The 12,500-nt window shown below is 61.0% G+C and overlaps 1 protein-coding gene across 1 annotated transcript in view; it reads left to right on the top strand.

Moving 5' to 3' along the window:
• Positions 1-12,500, top strand: part of kif21b (kinesin family member 21B) — a 33,605-nt gene that overhangs the window by 7,643 nt on the left and 13,462 nt on the right. Inside the window, 17 exon segments of the mRNA XM_056437368.1 lie at positions 1,733-1,955; positions 2,036-2,218; positions 2,522-2,671; positions 2,805-2,939; positions 3,040-3,321; positions 3,515-3,630; positions 3,949-4,144; positions 5,810-5,999; positions 6,075-6,138; positions 6,230-6,463; positions 6,599-6,707; positions 8,034-8,166; positions 8,271-8,404; positions 9,679-9,883; positions 10,197-10,344; positions 10,591-10,834; positions 12,129-12,412. Coding sequence (XP_056293343.1) covers positions 1,733-1,955; positions 2,036-2,218; positions 2,522-2,671; positions 2,805-2,939; positions 3,040-3,321; positions 3,515-3,630; positions 3,949-4,144; positions 5,810-5,999; positions 6,075-6,138; positions 6,230-6,463; positions 6,599-6,707; positions 8,034-8,166; positions 8,271-8,404; positions 9,679-9,883; positions 10,197-10,344; positions 10,591-10,834; positions 12,129-12,412 — 3,030 coding nt within the window.

The following is a 12,500-nucleotide window of genomic DNA, read 5'->3' on the forward strand; positions in this document are numbered from 1 at the left end:
GGTTGTATTGGAACCGGTACCATATTGGCACCGGGTTTCGGTACCCAACCCTAGGTGACAGTGTGTGAGTCTGTGTGTAGCTGGTGTGTGAGTCTGGTGTGTAGCTGGTGTGAGTCTGGTGTGTAGCTGTTGTGTGAGTCAGGTGACAGTGTGAGTTTGTTGTGTAGCTGGTGTGTGAGTCAGGTGACAGTGTGTGAGTCTGTTGTGTAGCTGGTGTGTGAGTCAGGTGACAGTGTGTGAGTCTGTTGTGTAGCTGTTGTGTGAGTTAGGTGACAGTGTGTGAGTCTGTTGTGTAGCTGTTGTGTGAGTCAGGTGACAGTGTGTGAGTCTGTTGTGTAGCTGGTGTGTGAGTCAGGTGACAGTGTGTGAGTCTGTTGTGTAGCTGGTGTGTGAGTCAGGTGACAGTGCGTGAGTCTGTTGTGTAGCTGGTGTGTGAGTCAGGTGACAGTGTGTGAGTCTGTTGTGTAGCTGGTGTGTGAGTCAGGTGACAGTGTGTGAGTCTGTTGTGTAGCTGGTGTGAGTCAGGTGACAGTGCGTGAGTCTGTTGTGTAGCTGTTGTGTGAGTCAGGTGACAGTGTGTGAGTCTGTTGTGTAGCTGGTGTGTGAGTCTGTTGTGTAGCTGTTGTGTGAGTCTGTTGTGTAGCTGTTGTGTGAGTCAGGTGACAGTGTGTGACTGTTGTGTAGCTGTTGTGTGAGTCTGTTGTGTAGCTGTTGTGTGAGTCAGGTGACGCATCACGAGGCTTTAAACAGATTTGATCACGAAATAATAAATGAATCTATTTAATGTGTTTAAGAGCGGTGACACAACGTGTGTGTGTGTGTGTGTGTGTGTGTGTGTGTGTGTGTGTGTGTGTGTGTGTGTGTGTCCTTTATGATGTAACTTGTGAAACTGTGGTTTCCAGACGGTTGCCATGGTAACCAGTGGTCACATTGTCTTGTTGTTTCTCCTCGAGCTGGTTCTGGTTCTGCTTCATGAAGAACATCGTGTTCTTCATCTTCCTCACTCCTTCTGGAGCAGGGGGGGGGGGGGCTCTGATGAAGAGGGCTGACGGCCCTGTGACGATGAGATGAAGAGCAGTTAGTTCAGACTCTAAACTAAACTAGGTGGTCTTTAGGACCCCCCCCCTGAGTGTGATCGTTAAAGACAATGTAGGACACGTCGGCTGCGAGAGGAGAGGAGCCCGGCCCCCCTCGGGGCATCGGGCCCCCTCGGGGCATCGGGGCACCGGCCCCCCTCGGGGCATCCGGGGCCCGGGCTGCGAGACACGGGTCACCCATTGATCGGCTATCTTCATCTGGCCAATCAGAAGCCTGGAAATGACCACAGCTGTTACCATGACGCCCAGAGTCCCAGGAGAGGCAGCCCACTGGGGTGTGTGTGTGTGTGTGTCTGTGTGTGTGTCTGTGTGTGTGTGTCTGTGTGTGTGTGTGTGTGTGTCTGTGTGTCTGTGTGTGTGTCTGTGTGTCTGTGTGTGTGTGTCTGTGTGTGTGTACTTGTGTTTAAACATCTTGCTATAGGCCAGTTAGCCCACCGCCTCTGATTGTAAAGGTCAACGTTCTGCCAGCTGCTTTCTAGGTCACTCTGTCTGTTACTCAGGGGTCAGAGGTCAGAGGTCACCATTCTGCAGGGTTTCCTCGTGAAGAAGCAGAGCATCCAGGTCCTCTGTGGTTGGAGGTCTGCTGTAGTGAAGGCCACGTGGCGGTCTGATGAAGGCGTGTTCCTCTCCTCCAGGATCCGGCCTCAGATGGCCAAGGAGAAGATCGAGGGCTGCCAGGTGTGCACGCTGGTCACAGCCGGGGAGCCCCAGGTGCTGCTGGGGAAGGACAAGGCCTTCACCTACGACTTCGTGCTGGACGTGGACTCGGAGCAGCAGCACATCTACCGGGCCTGCGTGCACCAGCTCATCGAGGGCTGCTTCCACGGGTACAACGCCACGGTGGTCGCCTACGGGCAGGTGAGAGGGCAAAGGGGCGTCACCCTGCCGGTCCACCGGTGGGAGAGAGTGCGTGAGCAGTAATAGACGCTGTGTTCCAGACCGGCTCGGGGAAGACCTACACCATGGGGATGGGCTTCGACGTGAGGCTGGGCCAGCAGGACCAGGGCATCATCCCGCGGGCCGTCCGCCAGCTGTTTGAGGGCATCCAGAGCAGCAGGGCGCGCGCCCAGGAGGCCGGCACCCCCCCGCCCGAGTTTAAAGTCAGCGCCCAGTTCCTGGAGGTGTGTGTGTGTGTGTGTGTGTGATCCAATTACTTTAATAAGATTTATGTAACAATAATTACAATCAAATATCTTTCCAGCTTTCTCTTGTTCATGTCGTTGCTGCTCTCTGCTGGACGTGTGTGTTCTCAGGTCAAAGGTTATCTATGTTGACGGTTACCAGATGTGTCTGTGTGACCTCTGTGACCTTTGCCCTCTCTGCTTCAGTCGTCTGTGTAAATAAGAAACTCGGCTGTGAGGAAAGAGGATGAAGATCATTCTGAGTCTTATAACTTCTATCCTGGTGCATTGTGGGTACTGCAGCTGTACAACGAAGAGGTTCTGGACCTGTTCGACGAAGCCAGAGACCCAGAGGCCCGGAACCGGAGGTCCAACATCAAGATCCACGAAGACGCCGGCGGCAGCATCTACACCACAGGGGTCACGTCTCGACTGGTGCACTCCGAGGAGGAGGTGTGTGTGTGTGTGTACGTGTGTGTGTACGTGTGTGTGTTACTGTCCATGTGGTCTAAAAATCTTTTATTTCAGGCTTTTCAATTGTATAATTTATAGTGTGTGTGTGTGTGTGTGTGTGTGTGTGGTGCAGTTGCTGCAGTGCCTGAAGCTCGGCGCTCTGTCCCGCACCACGGCCAGCACCCAGATGAACGCCACCAGCTCGCGGTCGCACGCCATCTTCACCATCTACCTCTGTCAGATGAGAGTGTGTCAGCAGGCTCAAGTGGTGAGGGGGGGGGGGGTACATCTAATCTCAATGTAGGACCAGCATTAACGGCGATGAAGGAGCTACTAGGAGATGTGAGAAGTTGTTTTCTGTCCTGCAGAACTCAGCTGGAGAAGCCAACGGGGAGCTGGAAGCTGTAGGCTCCGCCCCCATCACACAGAACAATGGCATAGGCTCCGCCCCCATCACTCAGAACAATGGCATAGGCTCCGCCCCCATCACTCAGCCCAATGGCGTGGGCTCCGGCCCCATCGCTCCGCCCGAGTTCGAGACCCTGACGGCCAAGTTCCACTTCGTGGACCTGGCCGGCTCCGAGAGGCTGAAACGTACCGGAGCCACAGGGGAGAGGGCCCGGGAGGGCATCTCCATCAACTGTGGCCTGGTGTGTGTGTGTGTGTGTGTGTGTGTGTGTGTGACCCTCCAGGTCAACAGGCCTTTGTTTGTACTGTTGGCCGCCATGTTGAGAGCTGTAAGGAAGCAATTTCTCTGCTTTGAATGTCGTATTGAGAACCTTTAAATGTCTGCATGTTAATAATGTGTGTGTGTGTGTGTGTGTGTGCGTGTGTGTGCTCTAGCTGGCGCTGGGTAATGTGATCAGTGCTTTAGGGGACCAGAGCAAGAAGGGAGGCCACGTCCCGTACAGAGACTCCAAACTCACCCGTCTGCTGCAGGACTCACTGGGAGGCAACAGGTACACACACACACACACACACACACACACACACACACACACACACACACACACACACATACTACACACACACATGCTACACACATACTACACACACACACACATACTACACACATGCTACACACACACATACACACACACACACATACACACACACACATACACACACTCACATACACACACACACACACACACACACACACACACACACACATACTACACACATGCTACACACATACTACACACACACACACACACATTCCACCTGTCTGTATATAACATTGAGTTCCTGTAGTTTCATGAGGGTTCTCCCTGCAGCCGCACGGTGATGATCGCCTGCGTCAGCCCGTCGGACCGAGACTTCATGGAGACGCTGAACACGCTGAAGTACGCCAACCGGGCCCGAAACATCCGGAACAAGGTGGTGGTGAACCAGGACAAGACCAGCCAGCAGATCAGCGCCCTGCGGGCCGAGAACGCCCGGCTCCAGATGGAGCTGCTGGACTTCCAGACGGTGAGAGGAGAGAGCTGCAACACGCACGTGGTCCACCAGATCCACCAGATCCACCAGATCCACCAGATCCACCAGATCCACAAGATCCACCAGATCCACCAGATCCACCAGATCCACAAGATCCACCAGGGGGCCGGACCCGGGCTCTGAGCTGCTGTTGTGGCGGCCACAGGGTCTGTGAAGTGCATGTTGCGTTCAGGGTCCGTGAAGTGCATGTTGCGTTCAGGGTCCGTGAAGTGCGTGTTGCGTTCAGGGTCAGTGAAGTGCGTGTTGCGTTCAGGGTCCGGGAAGTGCGTGTTGCGTTCAGGGTCCGGGAAGTGCGTGTTGCGTTCAGGGTCGGTGAAGTGCGTGTTGCGTTCAGGTTCCATGAGGTGAGTGTGGTGTTCAGGGTCCATTAAGTTTGTGTGGTGTTGTGCGTGTGGCATTCAGGGTCCATGAGGTGCGTGTTGTGAAGTGAGTGTGGTGTTCAATGTCTGTGAAGTTTGTGTGGTGAAGTGCGTGTGGCATTCAGGGTCCATGAGGTGAAGTGTGTGTGGCGTTCAGGGTCCATGAGGTGAAGTGCGTGTGGCGTTCAGGGTCCATGAGGTGAAGTGTGTGTGGCGTTCAGGGTCCTTGCAGTTTGTGGTGTTCAGGCTGCATGTGGCGTTCAGGGTCCATGAGGTGAAGTGCGTGTGGCGTTCAGGGTCCATGAGGTGAAGTGTGTGTGGCGTTCAGGGTCCTTGCAGTTTGTGGTGTTCAGGCTGCGTGTGGCGTTCAGGGTCCATGAGGTGAAGTGTGTGTGGCGTTCAGGGTCCTTGCAGTTTGTGGTGTTCAGGCTGCGTGTGGCGTTCAGGGTCCATGAGGTGAAGTGCGTGTGGCGTTCAGGGTCCTTGCAGTTTGTGTGGTGTTCAGGCTGCGTGTGGCGTTCAGGGTCCATGAGGTGAAGTGTGTGTGGCGTTCAGGGTCCATGAGGTGAAGTGTGTGTGGCGTTCAGGGTCTGAAGTTTGTGTGGCGTTCAGGGTCCATGAGGTGAAGTGTGTGTGGCGTTCAGGTTCCATGAGGTGAGTGTGGTGTTCAGGGTCCATTAAGTTTGTGTGGTGTTGTGCGTGTGGTATTCAGGGTCCATGAGGTGCGTGTTGTGAAGTGAGTGTGGGGTTCAGGGTGCGTGTGGTGTTCAAGGTTTGTGTGGTGAAGTGCGTGTGGCGTTCAGGGTCCATGAGGTGAAGTGCGTGTGGCGTTCAGGGTCCATGAGGTGAAGTGTGTGTGGCGTTCAGGGTCCATGAGGTGAAGTGCGTGTGGCGTTCAGGGTCCATGAGGTGAAGTGTGTGTGGCGTTCAGGGTCCATGAGGTGAAGTGCGTGCAGGGTCCATGAGGTGAAGTGTGTGGGCCCCAGGGTCCTTGCAGTTTGTGTGGTGTTCAGGCTGCGTGTGGCGTTCAGGGTCCATGAGGTGAAGTGTGTGTGGCGTTCAGGGTCCATGAGGTGAAGTGCGTGTGGCGTTCAGGGTCCTTGCAGTTTGTGTGGTGTTCAGGCTGCGTGTGGCGTTCAGGGTCCATGAGGTGAAGTGCGTGTGGCGTTCAGGGTCCTTGCAGTTTGTGTGGCGTTCAGGGTCCATGAGGTGAAGTGTGTGTGGCGTTCAGGGTCCATGCAGTTTGTGTGGCGTTCAGGGTCCTCACTCTGATGTGCAGGGCAAGCGGGTGGCGGGCCCCAGCGGGCCGGAGGGCCTCAGCGACCTGCACCAGGAGAACCTGCTGCTGCAGCGGGACCGCGACGCCCTGCGGCTCCGGGTCGGCGCCATGCAGGAGACCGTCCAGAACCTCAACGCGCGGGTCAGCCACCTGCTGGCCACTGAGGTCAGCGCCCTGCTGGCCAAGTCGGGTAGGTGCACCTCCGCCTTCGCGTCGCCTCGGAGAGCGTCCCGGGTCCTGAGGCTCCTCCTTCTCTTGATCGCAGGCGAGGGCGCCAAGGAGATCGGGGCCCTGATCCAGAACTACATCCGGGAGGTGGAAGAACTTCGGTAAGAGATCCAGAACCTTCCGGGCCGGCGTTGCCTTCACTGACGCTCTGTAGAAGTGAGACCCGGCGTGACGGGACGTTCTGCTCCTCAGGTCCAAGCTCCTGGAGAGCGAGGCCGTCAACGAGTCTCTGCGCCGGCAGGCGGCCCGGCTCTCGCTGCGCGGCCCGTACCCGGCCGCCTCCTCCCTAAGCCCCGCCCCCGGCCACCCCGTTGGCTCCTCCCCCTCCTCGCTGTCGATGGAGGCCGAGATGACGGCCGTGCTGCGCCGGGCCACGGTGGACGTCGAGAAGCTGAAGAAGAAGGAAAGGAGGCAGAGAAGAACGAGGTGAGGAGAGAAGGACGCGAGATGATGAAGACGAGAATACACAATATTATTACTATCATTATCATTATTATTATTATTATCTCTAGTCCTCTCTGACCTCTGACCTCTGACCTCTGATCCTCTTCTCCTCCGTAGTCCCGACCTGGAGAAAGGTCTGAAGAAGCGAGTGAAGCTTCACGAGAACGGAGAGAACGGGCAGAACGGAGAGATGGATTCAGACGACAACGTCAGCTACCCCACCGAGGTACCCATGGCCCCCATGGCCCCCATGGCCCCCCATGGACCCACATGGACCCACATGGCCCCCATGGCCCCACATGGACCCACATGGCCCCACATGGCCCCCATGACCCACATGGCCCCCATGGCCCCCATGGCCCCACATGGACCCACATGGACCCACATGGCCCACATGGACCCACATGGCCCCCATGGCCCCACATGGACCCACATGGCCCCACATGGCCCCACATGGACCCACATGGCCCCCATGACCCACATGGCCCCCATGGCCCCACATGGCCCCACATGGACCCACATGGCCCCCATGGCCCCCATGGCCCCACATGGACCCACATGGCCCCCATGACCCACATGGCCCCCATGGCCCCACATGGCCCCACATGGACCCACATGGCCCCCCATGGCCCCCATGGCCCCCCATGGACCCACATGGCCCCCCATGGACCCACATGGCCCCCATGGCCCCACATGGCCCCCCATGGCCCCACATGGCCCACCAAGGACCCACATGGCCCCACATGGACCCACATGGCCCACATGGCCCCCCATGGCCCCACATGGACCCACATGGCCCACATGGCCCCCCATGGCCCCCCATGGCCCCACATGGTCCCACATGGACCCACATGGCCCCCCAAGGACCCACATGGCCCCCATGGCCCCACATGGCCCCTCATGGACCCACATGGACCCCCATGGCCCCCCTGGCCCCATGGCCCCCTAATTGGACCCACATGGCCCCCCATGACCCACATGGCCCCTCATGGCCCCACCATGGCCCACATGGCCCCCCATGGCCCCCCATGGACCCACATGGCCCCCCATGGACCCACATGGCCCCCATGGCCCCACATGGCCCCACATGGACCCACATGGCCCACATGGCCCCCATGGCCCCCATGGCCCCACATGGCCCCACATGACCCACATGGCCCACATGGCCCCCCATGGACCCACATGGCCCCCCATGGCCCCACATGGCCCCCATGGCCCACATGGCCCCACATGGCCCCACATGGACCCACATGGACCCACATGGCCCCCCATGGCCCCACATGGACCCACATGACCCCGGCCGGCAGGGCCACGGATAATACACTTTATTAATTATTAAATACCATAACTAGTTTCGTTCATTTATTATGAGGCAAACATTTAATTCTCTTCTTCACATGGAGTCATTTTGCAAAGTGGAGGGACATGAGTAATGCTGTGCTGCCATCTAGCGGCTCCTCTCGGTACTGCACGCGGCTGACTGAGCTCGAGTTCAATACGCCTCAGGAAAGTAAAAGTGTGTGTGTGTGTTTGTGTGTGTGTGTGTGTGCAGGAAGTCATGTCTCCACTGCAGGAGGAGAGCGGCTGTGAGGAAGACGAGGAGGAGGAGGAGGAAGGCAGGGAGGAGGAGGAGGAAGGGTTCGACAGTGACGAGAGCCTCGTGGACTCCGACTCGGATGAGAAAGGTGAAACATCTCAAACCATCTTCATGCTCCTGGACGTCTCCTCACCTACACCTGACCTTTGACCTCCTCCACAAGCTGACCTCTGACCTCTCGTCCCCCATCAGTGGGGAGGGCAACTCCATCAGATCAGCAGCCTCCATCAGTGGAGGAGGAGCAGCTCAGCCTAGAGGCTCCTCCTCCTGGTGGGAGGCTGCTCCTCAGTGGGAGGAACGCTCCGTCAGTGGGGGCAACTCCATCGGTGGGAGGGGCAGCTCATCACAGTGGGAGGAGGGGCAGCTCCTGTCAGTGGGGGCTGTCCATCAGTGGGGGAGGGCACCATCAGTGGGAGGAGGAGCAGCTCCATCAGTGGGAGGAGGAGCAGCTCCATCAGTGGGGGGAGGAGCAGCTCCATCAGTGGGAGGAGGAGCAGCTCCATCAGTGGGGGGAGGAGCAGCTCCATCAGTGGGAGCAGCTCCATCAGTGGGAGGAGGAGCAGCTCCATCAGTGGGGGGAGGAGCAGCTCCATCAGTGGGGAGGAGGAGCAGCTCCATCAGTGGGGGGAGGAGCAGCTCCATCAGTGGGGGGAGGAGCAGCTCCATCAGTGGGAGGAGGAGCAGCTCCATCAGTGGGGGGAGGAGCAGCTCCTCACCTGTGTCTGCAGGGCAAGATCAGGGACACGCAGCAGGAGCGGGACCGCGTGCTGCAGAACCTCAGTGAGTGGGGAGGAGGAGCAGCTCCATCAGTGGGGGGAGGAGCAGCTCCATCAGTAGGCTGCATATATATGAGCAGCTCCATCAGTGGGGAGGAGGAGCAGCTCTCCATCATGCCTGGAGCACCTTCATCGGTGAGGCACATCAGTGTCAGAGGCAGCTCCATCAGTGGGAGGAGGAGCAGCTCCATCAGTGGGAGGAGCAGTTCATCAGAGGCAGCTCCAGGATGAGCAAGTCAGTTGTCAGCAGCTCCTCATCTCTCTGTGTCTCAGTGACCATGGAGCCTGTCGGTGTGGAGGCCAGCCGTGCAACTGTGTTTGTGGTCTGTGTGTGTGTGTGTGTGTGTCTCTGTGTGTGTGTCTGTGTGTGTGTGTGTGTGTGTGTGTGTGTGTGTGTGTGTGTGTGTGTGTGTGTCTGTGTGTGTGTGTGTGTGTGTGTGTGTGTGTGTGTGTGTGTGTGTGTGTCTGTGTGCTGTGTGTGTCGGTGTGTCAGTGTGTGTGTCCAGTGTGGTCAGGTGTGTGTGTGTGTCTGTGTGTGTGTGTGTGTCTGTGTGTGTCTCTGTGTGTGTGTGTGTGTGTGTGTCTGTGTGTCTCTGTGTGTGTGTGTGTGTGTGTCTGTGTGTGTGTGTGTGTGTGTGTGTGTGTGTGTGTGTGTGTGTGTGTGTGTGTGTGTGTGTGTGTGTGTGTGTGTGTGTGTGTGTGTGTGTGAGTGTGTGCCAGTCAGTCTTTCAGTACGGGAGTTGGACAGTGGTGGAGGTCAGTCCGCCGCCGCCGTCAGTCTGTGGCGGGGCCGGCACCTCAGCCCAGTCCTCTCCCGCCCTCAGGTACCAGTCCCAGTCCCTGGAGTCCTAGGCGTGCAGCAGGAGCAGCCGCTGGGCGCAGGCCGTCCCAGGAGGCCTGCGGGCGCCGGAACCGGCCCGCCCGACCGCGTGGGTTTCCGCTGGAACCAGAACACCACGGTGACCTCACTCCGCGCGCGCCGAGGCACGGCCGGCGCTGGAGCCGGAGGGGCGGGCTGTCGGCCGGGCGGTCGGTCCAGTCGAACAACAGGAACCCGGTCAGGGGACGCGGAGGTTAGGACGGACCAGGTCCCAAGGGAGCTGGACCTGGACCTGGTTCTGGTGCTTTGGTTATGAGTTATATGAATATGTGGGGGCTCACCTGTGAGGGTCTCCTCCTCTCCTCTCCTCTCCTCGTCTTCTCTCCTTTCCCCTCTCCTCCTCTCCTCCTCTCCTCTTCTCTCCTCTCCTCTTCTCTCCTCTTCTCTCCTCCTGTCAGTCCCTCCTCTCCTCTCCTCCTCTCAGATGAGTCCCGTCAGCCTTCCTTTCCTCCTCTCTCCTAGCCGCCGCCGTCAGTCAGCCGCCGCCGTCAGTCAGTCAGCTGCCGGTCAGTCCCGCCGCCGCAGGGCCGCCGCCGTCAGTCAGCCGCCGCGTCAGTCAGCCGCCGCCGCCGCCGCCGCCGTCAGCCGTCAGCCGCCAGCCGCCGCCGCCGTCAGCCAGCCGCCGCCGCCGCCGCCGCCGCCGCCGCCAGCCAGCCAGCCAGCCGCCGCCGCCGCCGTCAGTCAGTCAGTCAGCCGCCGCCGCCGCCGCCGCCGCCGCCGTCAGCCGCCGCCGCCGCCGCCGCCGCCGCCGCTGCCGCCGCCAGCCGCCGCCGCCGCCGCCAGTCAGCCGCCGCCGCCGCCACGCCGCCGTCAGCCGTCAGTCAGTCAGTCAGCCGCCGCCGCCGTCAGCCGTCAGCCGCCGTCAGCCGCCGGGGCCGCCGCCGCCGCCGCCGCCGCCGCCGCCGCTGCCGCTGCCGTTGCCAGTTGCCGTCAGCCGCCAGCCGCCGCTGCCGTCAGCCGTCAGTCAGCCGCCGGGGCCGCCGTCAGTCGCCGTCAGCTGCCGCCGCCGCCGCCGTCAGTCAGCCGCCGCCGCCGTCAGTCGTCAGTCAGTCGTCAGTCAGTCAGCCGCCGTCAGTCAGCCGTCAGCCGTCAGTCAGTCAGTCAGTCAGTCAGTCAGCCGTCAGCCAGCCGCCGCCGCCGCCGCCGCCGCCAGTCAGTCAGTCAGCCGCCGCCGTCAGTCAGTCAGCCGCCGCCGTCAGTCAGCCGCCGCCGTCAGCCGCCGTGTCAGCCGTCAGTCAGCCAGTCAGTCAGTCAGTCAGTCAGTCAGTCAGTCAGCCGCCGCCGCCGCCGCCGCCGCCGCCGCCGTCAGTCAGTCAGTCAGTCAGCCGTCAGTCGTCAGTCAGTCGTCAGTTGCCGCCGCCGCCGCCGCTGCCGCCGCCGCCGCCGCTGCCGCCGCCGCCGCCGCCGCCGGGGCCAGCTGTCAGCCGGGGTCAGTCGTCAGCCGTCAGCCGTCAGCCGTCAGCCGCCGCCGCCGTCAGCCGCCGCCGCCAGCCAGCCGTCAGCCAGTCAGCCGCCGCCGCCGTCAGCCGTCAGCCGTCAGCCGTCAGTCAGTCAGCCGCCGCCGCCGCCGCCGTCAGCCAGCCGTCAGTCAGTCAGTCAGCCGCCGCCGCCGTCAGCCGTCAGCCGTCAGTTGCCGCCGCCGCCGCCGCCGTCAGTCAGTCAGTCAGCCGCCGCCGCCGCCGGGGCCGCCGCCGCCGCGCCGTCAGCCGCCGTCGTCAGCCGCCGCCGCCGTCAGTCAGCCGTCAGCCGCCAGCGGCTGCCGCCGTCAGTCAGCTGCCGCCGCCGCCGCCGCCGCTGCCGCCGCCGTCAGTCAGTCAGCCGTCAGCCAGCCGTCAGTCGCCGCCGCCGTCAGTTGGGGCCGCCAGCTGGGCTACCGGGGTCAGTCAGTTGCCGCCGTCGTCAGTTGTCAGTCGTCAGTCAGTTGCCGTCAGTCAGTCAGTCAGTCAGTCAGCCGCCGCCGCCGCCGGGGCCGTCAGTCAGTCAGTCAGTCAGTCAGTCAGCCGCCGCCGTCAGTCAGTCAGCCGCCGCCGCCGCCGCCGCCGCCGTCAGCCGGGGCCGCCGTCAGCCGTCAGCCGCCGCCGCCGTCAGTCAGTCAGTCAGCCGTCAGCCGTCAGTCAGTCAGTCAGTCAGCCGCCGTCAGTCAGTCAGTCAGCCGGGGTCAGTCGTCAGTCAGTCAGCCGCCGCCGCCGCCAGTCAGTCAGCCGTCAGTCAGCCGCCGTCAGCCGCCGTCAGTCAGTCAGTCAGTCAGCCAGCCGTCAGTCACGTCAGTCAACAAACATCTCTGCGAGAACATTTTGCTGACGGGAGTTGACAGTGGGTGGAGCTCAGGCAGGAGGCCTACACTGGGGCGGGCCTTGGAGACTCTGTAGCCTGAAGTCCTCTCCCGTCCTTCAGTACCAGATCCGGTCCCTGGAGTCCCAGAAGCGGCAGCAGGAGCAGGTCCTGCGCAGGAAGACCCAGGAGGTGAGCGCCCTGCGGCGCCGGGCCCGGCCCGCGTCGGACCGCGGAGCCGCTGGAACGCCAGAATGATTTGACGGGTGACTTACCCGCGCCGACCACGGCCGGGCGCCGGAGCCGGAGGGCGGGCGGAGCGTCAGCGGCCTGGTGAGGCAGTGGAACAACAAGAACCACGGGGGAGGGGAGCCGGCGGAGGGCGAGGACGGGACCCGGGTCATCGGGTGAGCTGGACCTGGACCTGGTTCTGGTGCTTTGGTTATGAGTTATATGAATATGTGAGGGCTCACTCGTAGGGTCTCTCCTCTCCTC

The sequence above is a fragment of the Pseudoliparis swirei genome, chromosome 18 (genome assembly GCF_029220125.1).
Source record: "Pseudoliparis swirei isolate HS2019 ecotype Mariana Trench chromosome 18, NWPU_hadal_v1, whole genome shotgun sequence".
Taxonomy (NCBI): domain Eukaryota; kingdom Metazoa; phylum Chordata; class Actinopteri; order Perciformes; family Liparidae; genus Pseudoliparis; species Pseudoliparis swirei.